General features: G+C 41.6%; 1 protein-coding gene across 7 annotated transcripts in view; it reads left to right on the forward strand.

The window, feature by feature from the left end:
• DMD (dystrophin) overlaps window positions 1-26,845 on the forward strand; it is a 6,826,337-nt gene that overhangs the window by 566,632 nt on the left and 6,232,860 nt on the right. For all 7 annotated transcript variants that reach the window (XM_078657819.1, XM_078657824.1, XM_078657821.1 and 4 more), the window contains exon 5: window positions 17,010-17,102. In XM_078657819.1, the coding sequence (XP_078513945.1) occupies window positions 17,010-17,102 (93 nt within the window). The remainder of the gene's footprint in view (window positions 1-17,009; window positions 17,103-26,845) is intronic.

Genomic DNA, 26,845 nt, shown 5'->3' on the forward strand with positions numbered 1-26,845 from the left:
GAATCACATGAGCTGTAATCACATGCTCTCTCCATCAGTAGCCCAACAGCCATTACGTTTGTGAGGGTGCTCTGTGTTTCCATGAACCCTGTTTGATTCAAAGGAATACTTACTGATTTTTTTGCCAAGTTGGAGAGTTTGTTCAACAATAAAAAAGAGAAATATCTATTTTAACATCAAGCAAACCTGTGAGGTGATAGCTTTTTGAGAAAGATGCTTTGTAACCATTAAAGATGGGTTGTGTTATAGAGCATCACCAGCTTTCTGGCATGATCCCTGATTGAAGGATCTTGTTAAACATTGTCGCAAGGTACCTTCCCCAAACTGATGTACTATGTTTTAGCATGGCTTGTGGAATACCATTAGGGCCTGGCACACAGTTGAAACAGGACCCCTCTATCACTCTAATGATTGAGCTATAGAATAGTTCAACACCTTAAGATTTTACGGGGTATAATATCCCATAGGAATTTCCGACATCGTGGCTTCCAAAGCTACTCCAAGGCTACCCCACTTCCTGGATTTACTGAAAAGTGAGCTTTAAGATAATGCACCCTAGCCGCCTCACTCATGTTTGGTATTATTGGCAGCCCACTGCCTTTTTCTAGATCATTAATTATCCTTCTGGGATCACTGCTCTTTGAAACACATGGGCGCTTTGCTCAGAAATATTCATCCCTGCTTTGATGACCATTCCTCTCTATGAAGTCTTCTTCAATCCTCCCTCAACATTGTGATTAACAGGGGGTTTTATGGATGGGATCTTATTAATCGCAAAGTTCTGCTAATATTGAATTTTACATGGCATACATTTTTTGGGTAGTCGGATCATCCTGTCTCCGTGAATGTTCATACTTGTCGGCAAACATTTGATCGGGTACAGTGCCAATATCTGATCTGTGAATGATATCCAGGCTTTTATTGCCTAGTTCCTAAAGGCAACTTCCAGAACTTGTAGGGATGTGTCAACTTTTCCTTGGGTATTATCCATATTTTCTTGTTCAAACAGGTCCCTTGCAGAGACTAATTTATCGGGCTTGGCCCTTATCTATACATTGTGGGCCTAATGATGGCTTTCGATGTGCTTGTCAATCCAAAATTCCATAATGTTGTTATACATACACCATGGTGTAATTTATGTCCGAGAGTGTATTAGCTGAGGCCCGTGTCCAGGTCGGTGGAATGTCACTCTAGAAACGCCCTTTCAGGATTATAAGCCTTACATGCTCACAGGGTCTTAGCATTCTCTGGCAGGTTTTGTCCTGCCACACCTTATCTAGATAGATTTGCTCCAGCATTAGATCATAGGGGGAGCTTCTTGCATAACCCAAGGATGCATCTGGTGGTTGAAAAAGATTGGGATTAAAGTCTTCAGTAATTTCATATTGGATGCCACTTTCATTTTTTTTAAATCAGCTATATAGTCAGCTTTTCCACTGAGCTTCCCTGCCTCTGAGGTAGTTGTAGATATTTACCAATATTAAGGGGAGACCAACCTCCCAGAGGTAGTGCCAATTTCCAAAGTTCTAGCATATCTAGAATGTTTGCATTCACTGACATGCTTGAACTGTTTTAGAGAGTAAGCCATGTTTGTCCCTTCCATATTGACTTGATTTTTGAGCGGAAATCCGCTATTCCACAAACCAAATACGCGGAATGTTCATCAAGGTCCATATCGCCTCTAAGGCTATCATATGAAAGTTCTTCCAATATTATATCAGCTCCAAATCATCTGTCTTTGCTACAAAGCCCCCACAATACATGAACAGACTCGAAGTTTGCCATGTTCAATCACTGAGTTGGTAGGCTTTATTAAGCATGAATCATGAATCCACCCTTCGCATCGCTGACAGTGCCAAGGGGAGTCTGACTCACCCTACTGTACAATTGTTCTCTGCATCTCAGCAGCTGGATCAGATTTGATTTTGATGGTCAGCCCCTTGCTGCCCATATGAGGGAGCCCTTCCTATGGTGCCTCTTAAGTATTGAGAAGGCAGATTTCTTCTTATTAAGCTACTCATCTTGCTTCAGCAGTATGGGGGGATAGGGCTGTTCCTGAAATAGTGACACTTTAATGCTCTAGCTTCTCAACTGCTCATTCCGCGCTAATATTTCCATGTGTAATTCTGATGTACTAAACATGACTAGAGTAGGCTCCATGACTTGACTGCCACTGGGGGAGAGAACTTTGATTGGAAAGATATCTAGTGATTCCACCCAGGACAGCCCCGGTAGATCTTTGAGCAACTTTAATACAGACGAACGGATTAGGATGTTGTGGTGACCTCTTGAAGAAACTTCTGGGACCCAAAACAGGCATGGTTTATGAGTGCTTTGCGTCTCGGGTATTTTAGCAAAGGATCCCTTGACCTCTCATGGCACAGATTAACTAGCGCCCTCGTTCCCCATTCCTTCTGCAGTTACTGATACATTGTTTGGTTACTTGGTTTGCTTTCCACAACAGCTGCTGTCTCCAGGACCAGCTTTCTGTTTTCCTGTTTTCATAGATTCCCCTGGTTGGGCGTTACAGGGTTTCTGAATACATATATTGGAATTAGAAAACCGAGTGTTCAGCCATGCATCCTATGTCTTGGATTTAATTCCTTCCATATATGGTACTACATGTTCTGGAGGTGCGTCTGTAGCTTCGTTATCCATTCCCCTCCAGGAGTTGCTTTAGTCAGAATGTGCGCAAATTTCCTGTTGAACTGCCATTGGTTCCAATTGACTGGTCTTCCATCGAAGTTCCATAGTCTTGCTTAACACGGTATCAGTTTAACTCTGTCTATCCATCTTTTCGGGCTGCATGGTGAGTCGTGCAGGCAATTCCAGTGATTTTTAACTTGATCTTTATTCCTGCCTTTTTGCACTCACTTCCTTTCTCATTTCTACAAGCGCGGTTTGATAGGCTCCAAATTCCCCAATTCAGGCTTGCACGCGGATACATCTAATGTGACCTTGATACTGGGTATTTCTACCCCTGGTGCTGCTTCTAGCTAAGCCTAAATTGCCTACACTTGTAGTTGTAGCATCTACCTTTCTGCCAGACCCCAGACCCCCTGCTAGGATTTCCTTAAGTGATTGTAATTGCGCCAGTTTGTCAATGACCACTCCATGTGTGCACATAGTGAAGTTTGTGCCCTTTTTGGACTGTACCCTTTGGTTGCATTTGAAAATCATATTGGCATGCACTCTGATTGTGTAATCTCCCCTTAAGGGTTGTTAACATTTATTTGGTCTGATTCCAAAAAAGCAGAATTATTTGAGACAAAGAAACCATTTGATGCCAATAAAAGCCTTTTTTTTTTTTTTTTTTTTAAATAAAAAAAAAAGAAAAGAAAAATTCCCATTGACTTCTATTGTAGAAGATGCAATTTCAGGCGGGAGACAGCTAAAATAAAACCATTTTTGGCTTGAAAAAAAAAAAAAAAAAGAAAAATGTGAACCCTTTTTTGCCGATTCATGTGACACATTTCTTTTTTTATAGCAAACATTTTACAAAGTATCACTGGCGTTACCGATGACAAGTAAGTGTGGTATAAAGCAGTCCAGTCTCAACTGCATCTCTCTTTATTTTGACCTCCGTGGCAAAGCCTGTCCTCGATTGCTTTATGCACCCTTTTGAAGGATTCCAGTTTCCTGGAGCTGGACTCAGTAAGGAGACTATTTGGTAGCAGGCTCAGGAGCAAATGGATTGGAGGGAGTCTGCATACTGGGGTCCCAAAGCAAGTGTTGCAGTAACATCACAGTAGACTCGCCAATGTATGACTGAAGGTCCTTCCTCTTGTTACAAAAACATGCTTCAGAAGTCAAGTTGGGCACCTAGTGGAGAGAGCACCAGGTGGAAGCCCCCAACTCATCATTTAGCACAGTCAGAAGAGGTCGACCACTTGTGGTTGTCATTTCATCACAGAGGAAAATGTTTAAAATAGGGTCATTCTATTTTTAATTATTATTATTATTTTTATTATGCTTTGAAACATACTGTGCACAGGAATAGTAATTAGTGCATTCGAAAAGCAAAGATTACTAGTTGCAGCAGTGTACTAAAAATGAAATGCCATATAACATTCTCAGTGTGAACCAGATATCATGTTCATACAATAAACAACTCAACAGTCATCTAATACTACAGTTTGGTAGTACTTTCAAACCACCCCTTCCACTCCAAAACCTACCACTTGGAACCAACCCAAACAAGATTGACTCAAATTTCTTTAGTCATTGGTCTACTTCAAAATCATCACCCCAGATATCCCAGCCCAGTGTGAGTTTACTATTTGTTAGTCTCTCTTCCATGGTTATCCTCTGCTGGGTCTGGTGGTTCAGTGGGCTAATGTGTCTATTGCAGGGGCCTGTGTTTGACCTCCTGGTCACAGGTTCAAATCCCAGCGGGTCCACTCAGCCTTTCATCCAACTGAGATCGATAAAATGAGTACCATTGAGTTGGGTAACAACAAACATCTGTTATTCAGCACCAAGATACCCGTAGTGGTAGACGTGCGCTTTACAAATACACATGTTATGTTTTGGTTTTTTTTTCTTTTTTTTTTTTTGTCCTCATTTGTAACTAGCCCTTTTGTAATTAGGAGTTTTTTTGGAGTAAGAACAATGCAAAGAAATCAGTGATGGCCGGAGTTTCTCTTATTGCCTATACCCAGCTACTCCAGGGTAGAGACCCGCGGTCACTCTGTTTGCAGAGGAGGTGCAAATTACCTTTACACACCGGGGTCTCATTCCCCCCAAGCCTCGCATTTCCGCATGCTCCCTTTCAAATGTTCTCCACTCTTACAGGTCCTGCAGATATCTCTGCTCCAGGAATTTCAGTCCAACCCACTGTAGACTTTTCCTGGCCTGTACGTCTACCAACGTAATCATAGGACTCCAAAAAAAAAAAAAAAAAAAAAATGCCCTGCAGCCCTACAGCCAGCGAGAGAAAGTTCACGTCCGCTCCTGCTTGGCGGCCGCCATATTCCCTCAATACACATGTTATGTTATATATGTTCATAAATGTCTGTGCCTCAGAACCAGCAATTGTACTTTCTAGCCCCTTCACACCTTTACAGTGCTGCTTTTGGTGAATGAATGATCTAATGCAAGGAAGCAAAATTGAGAGATTGAAATGTTTTGAGGTTTAATATTTATTGCAAGCAAAATGTAGGATATTTGCTTAGCCCCCTTCTCAGAATGCCTACTAAATGATTCAATGCCTTGTCTCTAAAACCTGGCATCATTGCACAATCCTATGTCCTATGCCATACATTAACTGCCTGTCACACTTAGGACATTTTGCAAAATGTATGTGACATAATAGTGTGTATATGTTGCTGGTGAAATATGTCTTTTCTCTGGTGTTTCTAAAGAATACATTAAAATCATATGTGCCAATGTGCTAAAAATGCCCAAGTCCATTAGGCATTTATGATTGGAGCACAGATTAGCTTTCCGATTGTGCTGACTCTGGTGACATTGTGTCTGGTTCTGAGCGCCTGGTAGAGTTCAAATACAGTCCTTACCCTTTGTGGGGGAAATAATAATCAATGAGTGAGGTTTATGGATGTTGGGGATTCCCCTTCAAGACCTACTTGAACCCCACACAAATCCAAAGGAGCTCAGCAAGCTTATTTTTAATTTTTTGTGTATTCCTCGAAAGACAGATAGTTGTCTTCTAAACACTTGCTCTACCCAATTAGGATATTGTGCAGATCTGACATTCAATATTTCAAAATCTACCAGTTCTATTCCTCACAACCAGTTGTTCAGGCATATTAAAAGTCCCTCCCCTGAACATACGGTTACTCTCTTACATACTTCCTGTATTGTGTGTTTTGTCTCTGGCACCAATTTGGATCATTAGTGTTACAGGTATAGTGAATGATCTTTTGCCTACATCTGCTGCTTTTAGCATAGTGTCAGTCTGATTCAGTGATTAGGTTTATTAACCCCTTGCATGCTGGTGACGAACCCCAGCCGTCACGCTCCACGGTGCTCGTGTGCTGATGACGGCTGGGGTTCGTCACTGCCCCGCCCTGTTCTTCTGTTTACCGCATAGCGGCGGAAACGGCCCAGCAGCGAAGGGGTTAAGAAAAGATTATCATTTTTGTGAATAAATGTCTCCCTATCAGGGAGACCTGAAATGATTTTCAGACATCCATTGATTTATCAGCCTGTTAAGCAATATGATACAACTTGTTTCCAGGGGTGGATTTAGACACGTCATTATTCTTATTTGCTGGAAAGAATCAGTAGAGTGGTCTCAGCAAGAGAGGGAAAACACTACTGATTTTCACCTGTTGGTCAACATTCCTGATATTATACCATATTCCTTCAGCTGTTCCAAACCCTAAAGAATACATTTGCCGGTTAACAGAAATGTAAGACATGAGATTTCTCAAGCGCCACCTCAAGGTATGAAGTCAACCTTGTGGTTGGAGAAATTAACAGTGTGACCAACTTGTAATAACCTCCACTAAGAATGCTATTGTCTGTTTCGAAAAGGAATAAAAGCCTGTTTGATAATTTCACCATCCCATTTCTGGGAACCCCAACTATCTTGCCATCATGTAACTCCTTTTCAAATATTAGTAACAATGTGGGAGCTAAAACGGCGGTTAGATTCCAAATAAAATTCAGTGGCTATGCCATCTGTTTTCGAAAAAAATCCCACACTCAAATTGAAAGTTACCCAGAATATTTCTTCCATCCGAGTTGGCCTATTCAGATTTTCTCTATCTGTTGCATTTAGTTATGTACATTAAGCCTCTGCTAACAAGTCTGTGAACTGCCCCACAACAGGACAGATTTGCTGCAAGGATAATTCTTAATAATTGTATAAAACATAAGCAATACTGTTCTGGAGAGTCACCAAGTCCTCTCAATATATTGTCTTGCACTACTCTTTCTATAGATTAGCTATAAAACTGTTATTCTGCCATTGTCTCTCTTACTATACTGCATAGCTATTTAGTGGTATTAGTCACATTTGCTATTGTATTGACCACAACATGAATTTGTGTCTTAGTTGCATCCCTACTCTTACTCGTTGACTGTTTATCAGCACTTTATCAGCTACACTCAAATCTGGTTGCTGCATTTTCCTCTCTAATGTCAAGGGTTGTTTAACCAGAATAGATTTAGTTGTGATGGGAAGAACAGTTATAACTCAGATTGTAATATTCCCTTACTAGGATATACATACCGAAGCCCATTGATAACTTTGAGCCTTCATTCTAAAAAGGTCTGTTTTTTTCCTTAACCTATATTATGTGCTTCAAATTCATACCACATAGTCAAGGGCATAGTTTGGGTTGTGACGTCCTCTCAAATAAATGCATTCTTGGCTTGACAGTTGTAGCTGTGGGGCCAGAGTCAGTCTGGCATGTCTGTGTTGTTTTTTTTTTTTTTTAAATAAAGACAAGACAGTGGCTTTTGATGTAAAATAGTAAAGAGAAAGAGGGAAGTATATCTGGTGGCTGAATTTAAAATATGAAACCAGATAACCTGGAATTAATACCAGCTCCTCTTCTTATCCAGATTTTGAGACCCTAGGCAAACATTTTATTTCACTGATCATCCTTTTTATTCTTTATCACATATCAGAACACTTTTAAATACTTAAGTTCAGAACGGGTCCTGCACAAGCTTCTCTTATGTTTGATTTAAAAGAATATAATGTTGCTCAATCTTTAATAAGAACCTAGGCCACCTTTAGGGTTTACATAACTACTGACCTAACTCTTAATTCACTAATGGCATTATCATTGGGGGGCAAACCATTAATGTTTCTAATTCCATATTAAAAAATTATCACTTTTAAAGGTAAAACCCTTCCGCATGTTGTATTTTGTTTGAAGAGATTGAATTATATTTTCACATTATGTTTGTTGTGCAAAGAATTTTGTAGCGCAATATACATAGTGAATGTTTGCTTGGCTCGTGCATGGACTTCTAGCGCCAAACTAGGTCCTTGGATCAACTCTTGTTTGCTCAATTAATTTGCAGTTGGCCTCACCTGTGTTTGCAACTTAGAACTAAGGTCATCAGTCACTTTATAAAAATTTATAAAACGACTTATAAAAGGCAAGGATGGAAACATGAAACCCTGCCTACATCACCATTTTCAAAACTCTACCATGAAGGCTTTTCGTACCACAGACAAAGAAGAGTGTGTGCAGGAAAAATACATTTCAAATAAGTGGTCCTAGGGTAGGGAATCCAGGCCATTTAATGATATGTGACTGGAGTCATGAGTTCCCAGGGAGGACTACTAGGCACAGGGGATGGGCATGGGTGTAATTTAAGGGGAGTGTTTTCAGGTATGACACCCCTCAAATGCATTCTTGGCCTAATACTTGGGTCTGGGCCCCCTGAGTGGAGTTCTCCATGTTTGTGTTGGCTTTTCTTGTTCTCATTTTGCAAAGAGCTTGAAGTTGTTAATTTCTTTGAATGGAAACTTAAATATTTATAGTGAATGATTTACCTAACAAATAGTAAATCTGCATCCATCATAGCACTTCTTGAATGGGTGACAATGTACTAGTTTTGGGAATTCACAAACATAGGCGCTGTAGACTTGGATAGCTGTTCCAGGCTCAGGTTTCCAGGCATACTACTGGTAATCAAGTACCTAAAAGTTGCTGGGGTGAATGCTTTCAAATGGTCTAACCAGAGGCAATCACTCCGGGTAGCATTGCAACCCGTTGTTTTCACTCCAGACAGAGGCCAACCTATTGCAAATCAGTATGGATTCTGTTCCTCCTGCAAAAAGTCAATCCTGAACCTTGGTCTTCTCACCCCTCCACCCTGCGTCGCTCTGCTTTTTTAGTGGACACATTTGAGATTCACACTCTCCAAGTCTCACTGACTAAGTTACGCCCCTGCATATGGCTGGTGTTTAATGCAATTAAATTATTGTACTTGTTTCATCACTGCAGAACATGGCAATCCTTCTCTTCTCAATATCTTTGGGATCTTTCCCCAGGGGCAACCCTATAGGGAGATTCTGTATGGGTGTCCGATGCAATCTGTCAATGGAAAAGATTATAGTGAATCCTCTAGCATCCATTGACAGACTATTCAGTTCTCTAAAAATAAATCCAACAACATGCCCGCCATGCCATTTACAATTCCTACTATATAGATAGTAGTCACCCGGGACATCCTTTCCACATCCTAAATCGTGAGCTTCAGTTTTTACAAACATCTTGATTTTCAACATGGGTCAGCAAATCAGAATCTGTGTGAGAGCTACTTATAATAGCATGGAAAACAGAGATACATAGAAAAATAGTTTCAGATTTTTTACGTGGAAATAAAATGTTTCAGATGATAAAGTATATTTCTGCACAAAAAGATTACTGTAATACAGTTTGCCCCTTTGACTTCATTACACAAATGTTGCCTGTATCTTTGCAAACAAAGAGGGCACAGCCCGATTCACATAAATTGGCAATCAGAGATGTTTTGAAGTGTTCCCATAAGGTGTGACAGTATTCAGTAGGCTTTTTTCTCTCGCTTCTTTACAGTCAATGCAAACATAAATGTCAATTTCAGTTCGTTTATCATGAGTTTACAATGTAATGCATGCCATTTTTTTGCAAGTCGTTTTTCAGAGGAATGCAGTAAGTGCTGTGTGGTGATTTGTAGGCAGTTGGTTCCCCATTCAAAATTCTCATGATGCCGTCCGAGAGACGTGTTTGCAAAAGAAAACTAAATCCTTCTTTCTAGAGCCTGTTATGTTTGACAGGTTAGTAGGGTTTCAGTAGAAATTGGTTGCCAGGGTGTCTGCTGTGTTTATGATGGACTACCCCGCACAGTTTGGTTCGACCCTGATGTCATGTTGACCATAAATACTAGTGAGCCCTCACCCGACTGAACAAAGATACTCCCAGATTGAAAGGGAGGCACTTAACATGCCATTTCCACATTTGTGTGTGTGTCCACCTATTCATCACCCACAATGACCAAAAGCCCCTAATCCCGTTCAATGGGTCAGGAGCTAAACCTCCCCCTCACTTTGAATAGTGGGAACTGCAGCTTTAGAATAATCATTCAAACTATTGTAGAAATCAGGGGCACAAATTCCCATTGAATATTGTTTCCCTTCATTCCTGAGCAGCCTTCCTAGATGATGACTGGAGTGCAGGCAACAAAGAGGAATACGTTTTAATGGTCCTCGAGAGGTCGCAACCTCTCCCGAAGTCTCCTGTAGACATCGCTATAGCCACTGCTCAAAATGAGCGACTGCAACTAGCTTTAGCAGCCATCCGGCCTGGAACGCGAAACTGGTTCAAACAGAACCTATTGTGCTGTATTCCTGAGGCACAACAAACACTGGTGTCCATGTCTGACAGGAGTTAGAAGTCTCCAAGGAGTGGTGCCGCTGGGAAGCTAAGTCCCAGGGTTAAATAACTCACCCATAGGGTCACAAGGGCACAGTATGGACCATGACTTGCTTCAGAAAGTGGAAGAGGTGTGGCGCAGCGGCCAGGTTGCCTGACTCCGGACCACATGGTTCACGGTTTAATCCCCGGCTCTGGCGGCTGGTTAGCCCAGCACCATGTGACTCTGGGCAATAGCTTGCTTAATCTTCCCGACGGCCCCCAGCGCAGGGACACCTCCATCGGAGGTAGCTGTGCACTTTACAAATGCTGATAGATAGATAGATAGATAAACAAAGTGCATTTCCCATCATTAGATGAAGGGGTGGTGAGCTTCATTCAGGTGTTCCATATGTGCCAAACTGCTGGATGTAAAGACCCGCCTCTCCTCTGATGAATAAGGACGTCCTGCAACGACTGACCAATGCAGACTTTGGGAGCCTCATGGTGGACTTGATTCACAAATTGCTCACATACTTTAGAATGCAATTCACAAACCTTCAACCTCCACCTTTTCTATGTTTTATATATGAACATCACCACCACAATGCACATGCAGGTGTCCAATTTTGCAATACATGTGGAAGGAATGAGGAGAAGCAGTGGGACAAAGAGCAATAATTCCAAAAAATGGGTGGAGTTTATGCAAGTTTAAGGAGAGGTTTGGGATAGACATGCTAAAACAAAACTTGCATCCACAAAAGAGGAAGTCAATTGAAATTAACAAAATGCATGCCTAAAGTTAATAAGCTTCTAAACAGGTGTAACATTACTTCAGCCTAGCAGTAAAGTATGTCAAACACCACACATGGCTAATCACTGGTACTACAACACAGACCCACAGAAAAGAACAGAGACAATGAATTAAGAAATCGAAATAATACCCCATGGTAATGTTAAATAAAATAAATACGTTTCACATTATATAAATACGCACACATTCACAGACACACATGTATATATAAAGAGAAAGAGTAAGATAAAAATGAAGTATAAATATTGATTAATATTATCACATTTTGAATAAATAAACTTTTTGATGTCTTTTGTTTGTGCCTTGAAATCTATGAGAAAATAAACAGATGTATTTGCACATGCAGGAACGACAGAATGTTGATGCTTTTATGTTTTTACCAAACCCTAGCAGTGATGCTCTGCTCATGAAGACATACAATGGCCCAGATTTAGAAAGGTGTGTCGCAATGCAGAGCAGCACCCATTTTGCAAGGTGTGGTTTTAGGAGTAAAGCACATACATATTCTAGGTGCATATGTGATATAGACTGATAAAGAGTAAGACAGACACATTGAGGAAAAAAGAAGGTATGTTAGTCTTAGACATTTTGATGTGCCTTAAAATGTATTGCCACTTCACCATTATTGGTTTACACTCTTCAACGGCATGTTTTCTATTGTACTTTAACAAATTCATACAACCTGGGATCAAAACTGCCACCTAATAATGTGAATTACGTGAATTGCATCTTGTTTGAGCAATACATATGCCTAGGAAATAGTCAACCTGCTTGGACACTGATCTAACAATTATCCAAATGCACTTCTTCCTCTGACATAAAGCAACAATACGAGGCTGAAATAGAAGGTACCAATAAATATGAACACCAGTATATTGGAGCTTGTGTTTACTGGCAGGCAGACTACTGGAAATATCTTAGATAATTGATTTATAACTGATTGAAAACGATAAAATAGCTAATAGGTTGGACCCGCACATGCTGTAGCTGAAAACAGAATTTAAAGCAGAATTTGAAATGATAAAGTAAACAAAGAAAATCTAAGCATCTGTAATTGGCAAACTCTGTTTTTAATATTGCATCTCTAAATCCGTAAAATTATATTGAAAAAAATAGTTCTAACTATTCATTTTCTTAGTCTTCAAAGATCTTTATTTGAAAGGGTGAAAACAAATTGTAATTCCTTAGGATCTCCTTGCTTGACTAGACTCTGAGGGCCGGATTCCTAAATATTGCGTGTGCTCCTTAATTGAACTTTTTATTGAAAATACGGGTACACTCTATACCATCAATCAGTACATTTGTAGAGCACACTACTCACCCATGAGGGTCTCAAGGCGCTGGGGGGGGGGGGAAGGGTGCTGCTACTGCTCGAATAGCCAGGTCTTGAGAAGCCTCCTGAAGGTTAGTAGGTCCTGGGTCTGCCGTAGGAGGATGGGGAGGGTGTTCCAGGTCTTGGTGGCGAGGTGGGAGAACGATCTGCCACCGGTGGTCGCTCTTCGGATGCGGAGTACGGTGCTGAGGGCAAGGTCGGCGGAGCCGAGCTGTCGGTTCGAGGTGTAGAAGGTGAGGTGTCTGTTGAGGTATGCTGGTCCGGTGTTGTGGAGTGCCGTGTGTGCATGGGTGAGGAGCTTGAAGGTGATCTTCTTGTTGATGGGAAGCCAGTGCAGGTCTCTCAGGTGTGGTGTGATGTGGCTGTGGCGTGTGATGTCGAGGATCAGGCAAGCAGAGGCGTTCTGTATGCGTTGTATACCTTTCAAGAGTTTGGCCGAAGCTCCTGCATAGAGGGTGTTTTCGTAGTCCAGCCTGCTGCTGACGAGGGCCTTGAGTGATCGTTCTTCTTGTTTTGGTGGGGATCCACCTGTAGATCTTGTGGGGCATGCAGAGGTTGTTAAAGCAGGAGGACGAGACAGCGTTGACTTGCTTGGTCATGGAGAGTGTTGAGTCGAGGATAAACCCCAGGTTGCGTGCGTGGTCAGCGGGTGTCGGTGCTGCTCCCAGAGCGGACGGCCACCAGGAGTCGTCCCAGGCTGAGGGGGTTGAGCCGAGGATGAGGACCTCTGTATTGTCCGAGTTCAGCTTCAGACGGCTGTTCTTCATCCACTCGGCGACGGCTTTCATTCCTTCCTGGAGGTTGGTTTTGGCGGTGAGGGACTCCTTCGTGAGGGAGAGAATCAGCTGGGTGTCGTCGGCGTAGGAGATGATGTTGAGGTCGTGCAGTCAGGCGATGTGGGTGAGCGGTGCCATGTAGATGTCAAACAGTGTCAGGCTGAGGGATGATCCTTGGGGTACGCCACCGAGGATCTCGGAGGCTTTGAAATGGAAAGGCGGGAGGCGGACACCCTGGGTTCTGCCGGAGAGGAAGGAGGTGGTCCATTCCAGAGCCTTGTCTTGGATCCCTGTGTTGTGGAGGCGTGTGCATAGGGTGCGGTGGCAGACAGTGTCGAAGTTGGCTGATAGGTCCAGGAGGATGAGGGCAGCGGTCTCGCCGTTGTCCAGTAGGGCCCTGATGTTATCGGTGGCAGCGATGAGGGCAGTCTCGGTACTGTGGTTGCTGCGGAACCTGGATCTTGGTATTCTTCAACAAAGATATGCCATTCAATTGTTTCTCTTTTGTCATCTATGACCTCGATGCAATTTTACACTTTGTCCTTGAGCGTTCAGCTACCTCATGTCTATTGATAAAGTCAATGTGTGCACCCGATGTATAACACGGAATAAAGAGAACACATGTCATTTAAAAGTTTTGTTTATCATTTGTAACCAAAATCCACCTGAGATGTATATTATATATGTTGGTTACTTAAATTAGGATCTGCGGGTCTATGCACCAAGAGATTGAACAACATATTGGTAAAAAAGCCAACCAAATATTTTCAGTCCAAATGTCTGGGTATGGGTGAGATCTTGGGGATTCCCAGGCAAGGTAAATATGGAAAGCATATGGAGGTAAAGATATTATAACTCGGTATGTTCGCAACAGTTTTGTCTACTTCATTTACACAAAGAAGTACACTTCAAACATAATTGAAGTAAAAATCTAAATTGAAGGGAAATGCTTTCCAGACTTTACCCTTCCTTTAAAGGAGTTTGAAATGTTTTTTTTGCCTTATGTAAAACGGTTCCCTATGGTGAAAAAAATGATTAATGTCTAAACATAGTTCATCAGTACATAACCATGTGAAAGGTCTGAAAAATCCTCATAAGTAAGGCCAGAGAAAAGGACTACATGTAAATCTGTGAATTGCAAACATTTCCAGGAAAAGTCCTAAGGAGTTAGATGAATCTCTATAAAGCCACACATCTAACAAATGATTAAAGTAAACCTATGCTTTATAGAAGTGTAGCTTTTTTTTAAAGCATATGTTATTAATCATACCAAGAATCACAGTGTATGTTGACCATCATGTAGATGCAAAAAGGTGCAATCATAAATATACTAAAATGAAAAACTGAGTATGCTACTCTATACAAAACTACAGAAAGATGCCTAACTACCAAAACAGATTACTGAGTGGCCGTCAAAGAAGAGACCAAAATGCACCCCAAATTGTATTACAAATAATTCAATAATCTACCAGCTCATATAGTTTGATTACCTTTTTTTCTCCTGCACAAGATTTAGGGATTAAACTAGCTCCTTATAAGTTTGTTATTTATTAAAATGGCACCGTAAGTCTGAGGTTCCCCACCAACTGATAAACTAGCATCTCTGGCAGATGAATGTAGCTCCGAATTAGGGGCATCAACTACGTCATGGACCTTGACACCAGGTTCTAAAGCAAGTGGATGCATACTTTCATTGTGGTGCCACCTACTGAACAAATGACATTCTGAAGGGATAGTACCGGCAAGTCTCACCCAGTTGGCAGTAACTTCTCAGTTGAAAGAGCTAGAATTGGCCCTGGAAATGTTCACTCCTATTACAAAATTGACAAGTTGTTAGAATCATGTGTGGTTAAAAGCTGTAATATATTCTAGTCTCGATGCTGCCAGCCTATCCGAACTTTGGCGGATTCACACTACTTCAATATCTTAGAAAAAGTAGATTAAGGAAACTCCAGGCATGTTGAATAGGTTTACAGGCTTCGATATTGTACATCATCCTATTTTTATTGATTGGATATCTCTTAGGGTGAGAGAACCAAGGGGGAACTTAAGAAAGTTTGGCAATATTTTAACATATGCATATCAAGAATTAAGTACTGTTTACTCCTGAAGCAATGATGAATAGCTCCCCATTGATTCTTGCTTTATTTAATATTCATCTTGCTCTTCTTGTATAAATCACAGTGAGCAACCTGTTATGTCCAGTCCTTTCCAGATATATTACTAGTTGTTCTCGAGGTATCTCCAATCTTCCCTCCTTCCATTTCATAAACAGGTGTCTAGAGCACAGGAAAACATGCGTGAGCAGATGGACATAAATACATACTATGAAGCAGACATGAATCTCCCTGGCAGTTGAGATTTAATCACCCGACCTATCCCAGCTCTTACATCTTCCAAAGAATTCTAACTTAGCTACATAGAAAAGAGAATCTGCATTCAGCTCTAGATTCTTACACGTCCAACTAATTTCAAATATTGATCAGAAATACCATCTGGGTGTGCTTGTCTATATAATGATGCCACTGCTCTGAATGATACATAGCTCAATCATACACGGTGCTATTTGCATTAAACAACAGTTATTGTTGGTTTTAAATAGAATGCATTACTAAATTGTACATAACACAAAAATGCTGTACAAGATCTAATCGTGGGATAAACCCTCACAAATAATGCCTTTAAGTACCCTCTTGTAATTTGTCTGATTCTCGCTTCTCCATTGTCTCTAAGTAAATGATCAGATGGATGGGTAAAGGATGGAGTGAGATGCAGCGCATCAAACTAAAAGTAGCAGTAAAACATATTGGTCTAATACCAAAGTGGTGGAAACCCCAGGGAAAATTGTGATCCGGTGGGACTATACAGGTACTTAAACAGCCTTGGGGATGCTGTAGAACCTTCTAAGCTCAAGTAAGAGCCAAAGCTTCCCACCATCTTACTTCATTACCAGCAAAGTGAAAATGGGAGAAGAATGTAATTGTTACTTTCCACACTCTACACCACCATCAAATCTCAAAGCTGGGCCCCTACAGTGCACACCTCTTGTTCTCATTACATCCATCACAGGCTTTAGGGACTCTTTATTTTTTGTTGTCTGAGGTGATCTTCTATAAATCAGGTCCAAACCGGTCCTGTGAAATTGTTCTTTTTTTATTTTAATTTCCGTAATCTGTCCCCTGCCTCTTTTTGTCTTACGATCACTAGGGCTTCTACCCACCCCCATTATATGCCTTGGTACTCTTCCATGACATTTCATTCTTTGAAGGTATTGCTTCAACAATAAAATTCATGATGTTCTGTTGCTGAGTCTCACTCTGCTCCCTACCAGCCCTAAGGGATATCTGGCTACAGATCCAAGAGAGGTCAGATTCATAACGTGCCATGGCTGAAAGCCCACCTGTGTGGCCATTCCCTCTTGCAGCTGAAACTAATAGTAGCAGGCCAGCTCGAACAAATTCAATGAAGTTTCAATTAAAATGTGAATGTTGTCAGAGATTTGAACAAATAATGATTCCAAATGACTTTCATATACAATAACTCAGTTCTCATGTTTCAGCTGATGAATTGTACTGTACCGTAGCTTGTCATTATGTTGTGATAGATGCACCAATGATAATTACTTATAAAGTGTGTGACATGTTTGTGAACCTGATTAACATTTTTGTTACAGAAGCAATCTTGTTTAGAACATTTTTTTAATTAAGGAATGAATCCGACAATTATTGTATTAAAACGTGATATGTCATGTTCTTTTTCTCCAAAAGGTAGAACTGGTTAATATTGGAAGCACAGACATAGTAGATGGAAACCACAAACTTACCCTTGGCTTGATCTGGAGTATAATCCTCCATTGGCAGGTGAGAGCATTTTTTCCTAACAGATATATCATTTTGGTTTGGAAAATAAGTTTCACCAATCGTTTAAAACATGTTAGAATCTCTTTAATACCTAGAAAATGTGAAAAAGACTACTATGTTTATTCATAAATAATTCCATGAAAGACATACACCAACATTACAATATATCAGTTAAAACGTTTCAATATTTAAATAGCATTGCAAGTATTCACAAAATAATTAATAAGTCAAATTTCAGAATCAAATAAAGAACATCAAAATGCTCAATATGCCAATAAACGAGTAAGTTATGTAGTGTCATTACTCACAATGACAATTCATTGTTTCTCCAACTGAAATCATGATGAAAATCTCAACAAACATATGGCAAGCAAAGTTGATCAGAATAAATACATAAATAAAAAGTAATTAAGAATATATTTTGAATTATTGTTTAATTCAGAATTGCTTCTTCTATATATAGTATAGTGAGTGATGTTTTGTAAATGGTTCTGAGCAATAGCACTGGATACTGTTGTCATTCCTCTAGGATAGATAACACTAGATCAATCGCATTTGTTGTTAATCCAGTCTCTTACTCCAGATTCTAGATTTGAATTTGGAAAGTGGCAGCAGAAAGAACATCATAAACATGCCTGTATTGTACCGATATTCCAAAGCCTCTAAAACCTAATAAATGGGCTAGTGTAACACAAACATTTGACATGATCTTCTCCACCTACTAGAAAACTGGTAATTTCCATGTTGTACTTTCTTAGATTGATTGACTCTTTGACAAACCTTGTTAAACATACACATGGGCAAAATTCCCAGCTAGTATCAAGGTATGATTCCCTCATCTCCTGCAATTTCACATCCATATATGAAATAGTCAATTACCTACCAAAGCCTGCTTACAACGTTTTACCCATTGACCACTCAAAACACGGAACAATCAAACTGATAAGATCCCAGTATTTGAGACAAATATTTGGTAGCCACTCTTCCTCATAGGAATTTTGGTAAGGATCTTTGTTGAGTTTATAACGTGTAGTTCAGAACTCACTTATCCTGTGCGTGGCTTCAATACATACATTATACCATATAAAGGGTTTTAGAGCAGCGGTTGACTCCATGCCTCAATTCATAATCCATCCGTTTGATGGTACCTTATGCACACGTTCTCATTATTAGGTCTGGTAGTGCTTCTTGTATAGTTCTAAATGTGATTCCATGAACCTGTTCACCCAGTCAAATATTGAATTACAAAGGGCCTTCAGAATGACTCATTTTGCTTCAATCTAATGTTAAAGTGCAGTAGCGGCCCGTGGAGGGAGTTCCGTGGGGTGGTAATGCGGGGTGGGGGGTAGTAAACACCGGAATATGGATGATCGGAGGTAAGTAAACAATTAACCGCTTCGATGCGGCGGCTTTTCCCGCTGTGTGCGGCAATTTACAAAAAGCCGCGTTAGATGACGAGCTCAGCTCGTCATCCGCACAGGAGCGCCGTAGCTGATGACGAGCTGAGCTCGTCATCAGCATCGAAGAGGTTAAATAAATAAAACGAACTTCGTTAAGAGCGCTGCATCGCCTTTTGTGATGCAGCGCGCGCAAGGAAATTCACTTTATTTATGTAATTGTTTACTTACCTCCGATCATCCATATACCGGTGTTTACTACCCTCCACCCTTCCCCTCCCCTGCCACGCCTTACTGCCCCACGGAGCTCCCTCTACAGGCCGCTACTGGCAAAGTGGTAGTGTTGGTGTCATTGTGTAAGGAAAATATTTTTTAAATTACTTTGCAAAGATTGTTTCAGATTATGGAATGAATACAACTGATGAATTCCGCAATCACCTACTGAGATTATTGTGTGGTTCCTAATGCTTACCCTGTGGCTCACACGATGGACTTCCATTTTTGTGTTCACTTCATCTCGGTCACATTTCTATCCCACTTTGGTGCCACGGTTTGACTCATTCTCTCCCAAGTGGATTCTTTGTAGTCTAACTCCTCAACTAGGCGGAATGTCAATCATACAATAAGGACATGAGGGATATATTTGCAGAGATTATTGATAATTGTGGCTTTGTCTTTCATATTGATAAGGGGAAGTTAAAGAATATATTTAGCAAAGCTTGAATGCCACTGCCAGAACCCATGTGATCAAAGGCAAGAAATAGAGCAGGAAACACCAAAACTAGTTGGCATTACCCATGTTATGAATTACCACGCTAGAGGGCACTTTTATCTTTCAAAGTATTTTATGCCTACATTGAGGCCAAAGTGGACACAATTATTAAAACCATCCAACAATTTTCCAAAAACCTTTCTGGATTTTATTTTTGATTGCACTAAGAAGGGCTACACACTTTCTCCCTTGGTCTTCTGTATGGTTTCTGTATAAATTGATTAACGGTTTTCCTGAGTTCTTACATGCCATTCCCCGACGACTCTAGACTAATTAGTGTCAAAAGGAGAGTTGATTTGCCCAGTTGTCGTGATACCATATGTTGGTTTGTCTTGCCTTCATCTACCCTTGCATTGATCTTCTTAAAGACGTTTTTATTCAATTTAGCCATAATGTTCTTGTGTAATATGGAAGGGTTCGAGTTATTATTTTATGCATTTCAGATCAGGAAAGATGATTTCTGACCAAATGTTCTCCAACCATAGAGCCTTACGAATATATTTTATTTTACACGGATTGTCTCTTTCTCTCTACTTCAAAACTAGCAGAGGGAAGCCCTAACAAGTCCAAAGTCAGCACTGTTGTGCTATGGTCTCATGGTCTGCATGCAGAAGATACATATAGTGCAATATGCAATATTTGATCTTACTGGGTTTCTATGAACTGTCTTTGCTGAATGATCTGGATATGATAACCTTTGCATTTGTAAAGGGGTTTGTAACTTTTCCAGAAGCAGGTATATTTACAAAAAAAAAGATATGCATAGCTGTGCCCTTGTGAGTGACTGTAACATGAAAGTGAAATTGAGGACTAATCCATAGATACAAATTGTAAAACATCCATTTCAGCATTAGGAAGAAGGGAGATAGTTGTGAATAAATGGAAGAGGGTAATAACTTTAGCCATAGATCCATTTCAATACGGTTCATATAAAACCTATTTCTAATTAGTATAAAGGGGTTTATGGCCAGGAGAAGGAAATCCATTCATTGATCTATGAAAACAATCAGGTTTAACTTCTTTTAAAAACGAACCAGTACATTAATTGCAAGAAGTTCCATGTTATCACATCATAATTGAGAGTGCTTTGCCTGCCACAGCTCTCATCTTGCATCATAGTAATGGAATTTTTTTCTGTGAATCTGTCCTCCTTTTATTTGTTGGCCGATAAGACATATATTTCCCTCCTGAATAGACGGGCTGGGTCACATGTAAGTTGTTAGAATAGTACAGAAAATGTATCTCTTGTCTGGTAGCTGTGGCAAGCCACTTCCACTATTTCTGTATTGGAGAAATGTGCTCCTATATTGCCACACAAGCCCTCCTTGCTACATAATTCAGAAAGATGAGCAATGATTACCTCAAGGGCAACTATCATAAGACTATTATAGCAGGCTGGCCCTGGCACTTTTTGTCCTTTTATTCTATGGCGGGTACTGATGTATCTCCACAGGTGGTGTGTTGGACATTCCACATAAAGACTTGTTTTCTTAATGCTCTAAAGGACCAGCTAATGTGCTCATTAACCTCTCCCATGCTGGAGACGGAACAGCTCCGTCACCAGCCTCGGTCGCGCTGTGCTGGTGACGGAGCGGTTCCGTCACGGCCCGCTCGGCGCCTGCGTGTTGCTGATTTCGCGCCTGCGCGGCGCGTTCCATTGAGTGGGCGGGGCCGTGACGGAACCGCTCCATCACAAGCACAGCGCGCCCGAGGCTCGTGACGGAGCCGTTCCGTCACGAGCATGGGAGCGCCGCGCGGCCCCCCTCCCCCCTAGCACTGCGGCGGAATTGCCGCCGCAGCAAAGGGGTTAAAGACCGTAAAAAGAACAATGCTCCTCTAGAAGTCATTCAACTGGATCGTATTTGATGCAGGCTGAGGCAAGGCCATCATGAATTTGAGATCCTTGTTTATGTGATAGACAGATAGATGGATAGAACGATAGATGGATGGATAGATAGATAGATAGATGGATGGATGGATGGGTAGATAGATGGATGGATAGATGGATGGGTAGAAAGATCTTTTTATTGAAAAATTGATTACAATTATTATAATCAAGATCTCCAGAACAGGGGAGGAATACACAGGTAAATAGGGATTTAAAAAGCCTGAATACACAATTGTGTTATTAGCCGCACTTTATAAATCCTGATTGATTGATTTATCCTCCTCAGCTCTTCGTAATCCAATTGAGGGCGAGGGGTTGATGACAAACCTTCACAACCCAGCCAAATTAGTGTGTGGAATTGAGCATAAATGTGGATCAGGGGCCGGGATAGAAGCAAGAAAAATGGCTACAAATATGATACATTTCACATACAGAGCAGCTAGCTGAGCTCATTCGCCTCTCAGACAGGTTTCTACAGCGCCTCAACAAGTCCTAACATTTAAAATACGCCATACTGGACGAAGCCAGAACTTCCTTTGTGGAATTTACTGATCACATAAGCTGAGTACATCCATACCAATATGATTTTAAAGGAATTCATCCAAATGCAATCTCATTAGTTGATTTTTCATGCTCAAGTTAAGGAGCAGAGGAAGGTAGGGTGCAGAGGAAGGTAGGGTGCCTGGCTGGTACAGAGTAGAGGCCAACCCTCCATATCCCAATTTCTTTACGTCTTGTACATCATGTTACATTGATATAGCCTTACTTGTTTGATCAGTAGTTTGACAGTCATGGCAGGCCGCTTGTCTAGATTTCACATGTCTCCAGAGCCTCAAGGGCGTGACTTAGATACTTGTGGAAGTTTGTTGCGATGTTGCTTTTCATTTACCAAATTATATTTTTTAACATATGGTTCTTCTTCTTAATAGCTTTAAGGATGTAGGCTGAGAAATGTGCATTCTATTACCTTCAAGAGAGGGGAAAGATCTGGGTTCTTCAATGATTTTGCAGCACACGGAAATTCCTTTCATGGAAGTTTGCAGCTCCCTTTTGGGTGTTGCTCTCTAGTGTCAAATGGCCTCTGTGGTTCAACCACACCCATGGCTACTTAAAGGCATCCACCACAATGGGATCCCCCTCAAAAACTATATCCCCCATTTTTTTAATTTGCGGGAGAGTGTCATTTGCTTTGCCTTTGTTTCATTCGACTTTAGGTGGTTGAACCTGCAGTAGCTTTCAACTGCATTAAAGAGCTTCTGGAGGCCAATCAGCGTTTGGTCCAAGAGGACAGTGTTGTCTGCATACTGGAATGATTGAAATTCGAGGTCCGCCATTTTTGGTGGGAAAGTCCTCATTGACTCCACATGACATGGCAGGTCAGCCAAGTCCAGGTTGAATAATAGTGGTGCTAGTATGCAGCCGTGCTTCAGGCCTTTGTTTGTACGGATTTTGCCCATGGCACTGACTCTTATCTTTGCCCAGGTGTCAGAATGTAGGGCAATGATGGCTTTCAAACAATTTGGAGGGATGCTGCAGGTGTTCAGTTTTGAACAGAGTTTGGATCATTCTACACTATCAAATGCTGTTTGGAAGTCAATAATCCCTGCATAGAGGATGTTACCCTTTGCAACAATAACCACTGCACTCAAATGGGAGATGCAGATGAGGTTATCTTCAATGTGGCAGCCCTTTTGAAAGCCAATTTGACTCAGAGGGATCAAATTCTTTTCCTCCGCCCCGGCTTACAATTCCTGGTTCAGAATGTTAGCAATGCACTTCCCTTCACTGTCGAGGAGCATGATCAATCAAAGTTCCCCGGGTATGATCGCAAGCCTTTCTTGGGACCAGGAGTAAGCCCGTCCATGTTTCAGGGATAGTTGCCCCCAAAAGGTATTGCTGGAATGAGCCACTTATATATAATGCAGCCCGGTTGCCAATTGGTCGGGGTACATCCTGCTTGCATTGATTTGATCGCTGATATTACTTGGGCCAAGGCTATAGATGGCATGTCTGAAGGGGCCTGACTTAGGGTTTTCAATAGCCTATTTGATTCCTATTCAGGTGCCTGGAGCATGCTGTGGTCAGCCAAATGGCCACGTAAAGGTCTTTAATGTAATACCCAGTTGACAATATTAGCAGCTGTCGCCTAGCGATTTAAGTTGGAGCATTTATCGATCCATAGCCAGAATTTCCTCTGATCCCTGGATTTAATTACCTCATGCGATTCGGCCCTTAGCCAGAATGTGAAAACCGACCAGGGAGACGAGTGGAGTGGTGAGGTTTCCTGAAGGGCGATGATGTCAAATTCTTGACTTCACAATTGATCAATTCCTTGTATTTTCCATGAGCTCATTTTCAAATGAGATCTTGTTGCGAAGTTTGGGTTTCAGGAGGCTGTGTGCTAGGGTCAGGATCTAGGAGCATTTGGAACCATGCCCAGTCCGAGGATTTTAATGGCTGGCGCTGCATTGGTGACAATTTGTTTGCTGTCATTAATAATTCCCCCATCTGTAATTGGCGGAGGTCGAATTCCCTTTTTAATACCTCTTAAAACAGAGCTGGTGGAGTACCTTGGCTTGATATTTTTCCTGACCTTGGTCCATTGTGCTGCTAACAATATCATCTTTCGCTTTTAGGAAGGCGGGGTTATTTTGGCACTGTCTGAACTATTACTTTTTTTCCCCAGTTTTCAAGCTGTGTTTCATTCCTCCTTAAGGCATTTACCAGCACACAGTTGGTGAAGGTAATTTCAGTGTGCTTATTTGACTCTGCAGTTTCTGGGGGAAGGAAGGCCACTCCATTAATATCCTAGACATAATTTAAATAATGAGAATAATCATAGCATTCGGATCTTAAGGTCAGAGACTTTTTCGAGACTACACTGCACCATGTACTTCCATTCTGCTGGTTTATGGGCAGTGTGGTGTCTCCCTTGCTACAAGTCCACTCCAGGGTGTTTAGCCTTTTGGGGTTCTGAGCTGGTGCCTCAGGAAGGCTGGAATGTGGTGATGACACCATAGGGCTGACAATGTTCTCTGGTGTGATGCTAGGGATTTCTGCTGTTCTTCTGTGCGGTGGTGGTTTATTTCAGCTGCTCCTCTCTGTTCTTCATGGATTGCCGCTGTTTGTGTCCACACAGAGAAGCTATTGGGAGGTTTTACAGTAGTTCCATTTAGTATAGTAGCACTTGAAGATTGACAATGACCATGTCATGAGTGATGTAATATGTGAGTTCATAAGAAGTGCATTGTGGGGGCATAAGTTAGAGTCCTAGCTCAAGTAACTATAACTGCTGAAATTCACTGGTTTTGTACAAGTGATATCTGAGCCTAACTAAAACGTCCCTGTAACCTTTTTTTTCTCAGTGAATCTTTAAGGTTTTTTAAATTCTATTTTCTAACTATAATATTCCTGTAATCTCTAGTTTTTTAAGTGAATTTCTATTTTTTTTAAGTAGTAGTCACATTTGCAGAGTGGTGAGGAAAGGAGGCGGGTCCTCTGGCCAGCTCTTAGGAATCCTGCTGTGTCGGACTTACTTGAGGAGACAGGAGGGCATGTGGGCCCTCAAAAACTCTTTGCATCCAAGAGGACTTAATCCCTCAACCATCAGTGCTCCAGGAAAGGGGGTTTGGCCTCTGAAGACCTTTCAGCAATTTCGCTGTGTGGGCTTTACTGGAGGCAACATTAGGGTTTGTTGGCTTGTTGGCCCCAAAGAACACTCTAGAGCCATGGGGATTTCAACCCCCACCCAGCACTGTGCCAGAATGTGCATTTGCCAAGTGGTAGAGAAGGGGGCATTGCAACTGAAGTCCTCTCAGCAATACTGCTCTTAGGTAACAAGAGAGCCTATTGGCCCCCAAGGACCCACTAGAGCCAATGGGACTTCATCTCCCAACCTGCACTGCACCAGGAGGTGTGTTTGCAGAGTGGTGGAGAAAGGGAGAATTACCGGTCATTTTCTTTCTTCATTTTTTATTTATTTGGGGAGAAAGGAGCCGAGGCCCCCGCTTCCATAGGCAAATTTCAGCCCTGGGGACCCAGCCTTTACTTGTTTTTTTACATTTATTTAATAGCCAGTCAGTAAGTCAAAAAGCTTTTATTATCGATTAAAAACCATAAAAAGACAAGTTGCAAATTTACAGACAAGATAAAAATATTTACAGTGTTAAAGAAACCTCAATAAATACTAAGTCATAAAATATTAAGAGAAAAAAGGCACAAGTAGGGCAAACATCGATGTCACAGTATACAGTAGAATAGGTCTGATGACCCCACACAATATCTTAGTAGAAAATATCCCCACCACAATCAGGAAACAGACCCATGGGTAATGGGTAGTGGTTTAATATTTTCTTAGAATTGCGCACCTAGAATACCACATGGACAAGAGGAATCTCGATGTTGCAAACACTGTCAAGGCCGTGGTATCGACTTTTAAAATTCTATACACCACCCTATAATCCCTAAGACCCCTGGTCTTACAGAATTGGACTATCCACTTAGCTCTCGCCCTATAGCAGTGCCCTTCTGATTGGGCTCTGGGGGGGGCACTGCAGGTGCCCTATCCACCTCACTGGGAAGACACTCATGGGCTGGTATACCACGCCCTCTGCCTTTCTCAGACTGATTTGCATATGGCCATGTCTGAACTGGGGTGGCAGAGTGAGCTAAAGAACGGTGATGGATTAAACCTAGATCTGTTGACTGGGTGTGAGTGTTTGATTGGTTCAGATGCTCCATCCATCACCACCCCCTTTTGTACCGCTTTCTACTTTTTAGCAGCTGCCTGGGCCATTGTTCCTAGCTCTAGCCCATTTTCACTCCCATACTGGGCAGCCATATACCTTGTTGTTGGACAGATTCATAGAGGTAACCTCACCGTCTCCAAATGAACCTTGAGCTCCACTTTCTTCCAGATAGTGTGCTCAAGGTCATTACCCAACAAAGAGTTCACAGGCATGGCAGGGCTCACATCATCTTTCAGAAGACCTGTAAATCCCCCACCATAAAGGAACATGGGTAACTGAGTAGTTACCCTCTCTGTTGTCAGCCACCACAAATTGGTGGAATGCATTTGGAATCACCTGCTCTGGGGACACCAGCTTACTCCTTACCATTGTCGTGTTGTATCCCTTAGAGCCTCATTACCTTGCCCATTGATGATGATACATTGTCTACATTTACTAGTATTGAGGGCATAGGAACCATCTCACTGTCACCCAGGGATACGAGGGTAACCCTCCCAAACTCCCTTCATTATCAGGGTCAATCTCCTCCCCAGCACTACACTAGCCACCAGTGGAGGCTTTCCTCCAGTGGGAGGTGGTGCTCTTTTTGTACACTTGGGATCTACCTTGTACTGTCCATGTTCGTAGCACTCATAGCACTTGATGGGCTGCCGACCCAGGTTTACTTATGGTGGCCAGACTGGGAATAAGAATCAGATCCTTTCCCCTGCAAGTTGTTTTGGGGACCTTTAGAGAACTCTTTTGTTTTATCTCCCTCCCCTTCTTCTGATGTGAACCCTGACCACCATTTTGTGAGTCCCGCGCAGATGCCTTCTGGACACTGTGGTACTGGCACGGGGAACATCCTTTACAACGCAGATTTTACTCCGCAAGGCTTTCACAACGCGTCCGTTACAACGCAAGTCGTAACCATGACTTGCGCTGGAGGGCGCTAGAGG

This window comes from Lissotriton helveticus, chromosome 8 (assembly GCF_964261635.1).
Source record: "Lissotriton helveticus chromosome 8, aLisHel1.1, whole genome shotgun sequence".
In the NCBI taxonomy this organism is placed as follows: domain Eukaryota; kingdom Metazoa; phylum Chordata; class Amphibia; order Caudata; family Salamandridae; genus Lissotriton; species Lissotriton helveticus.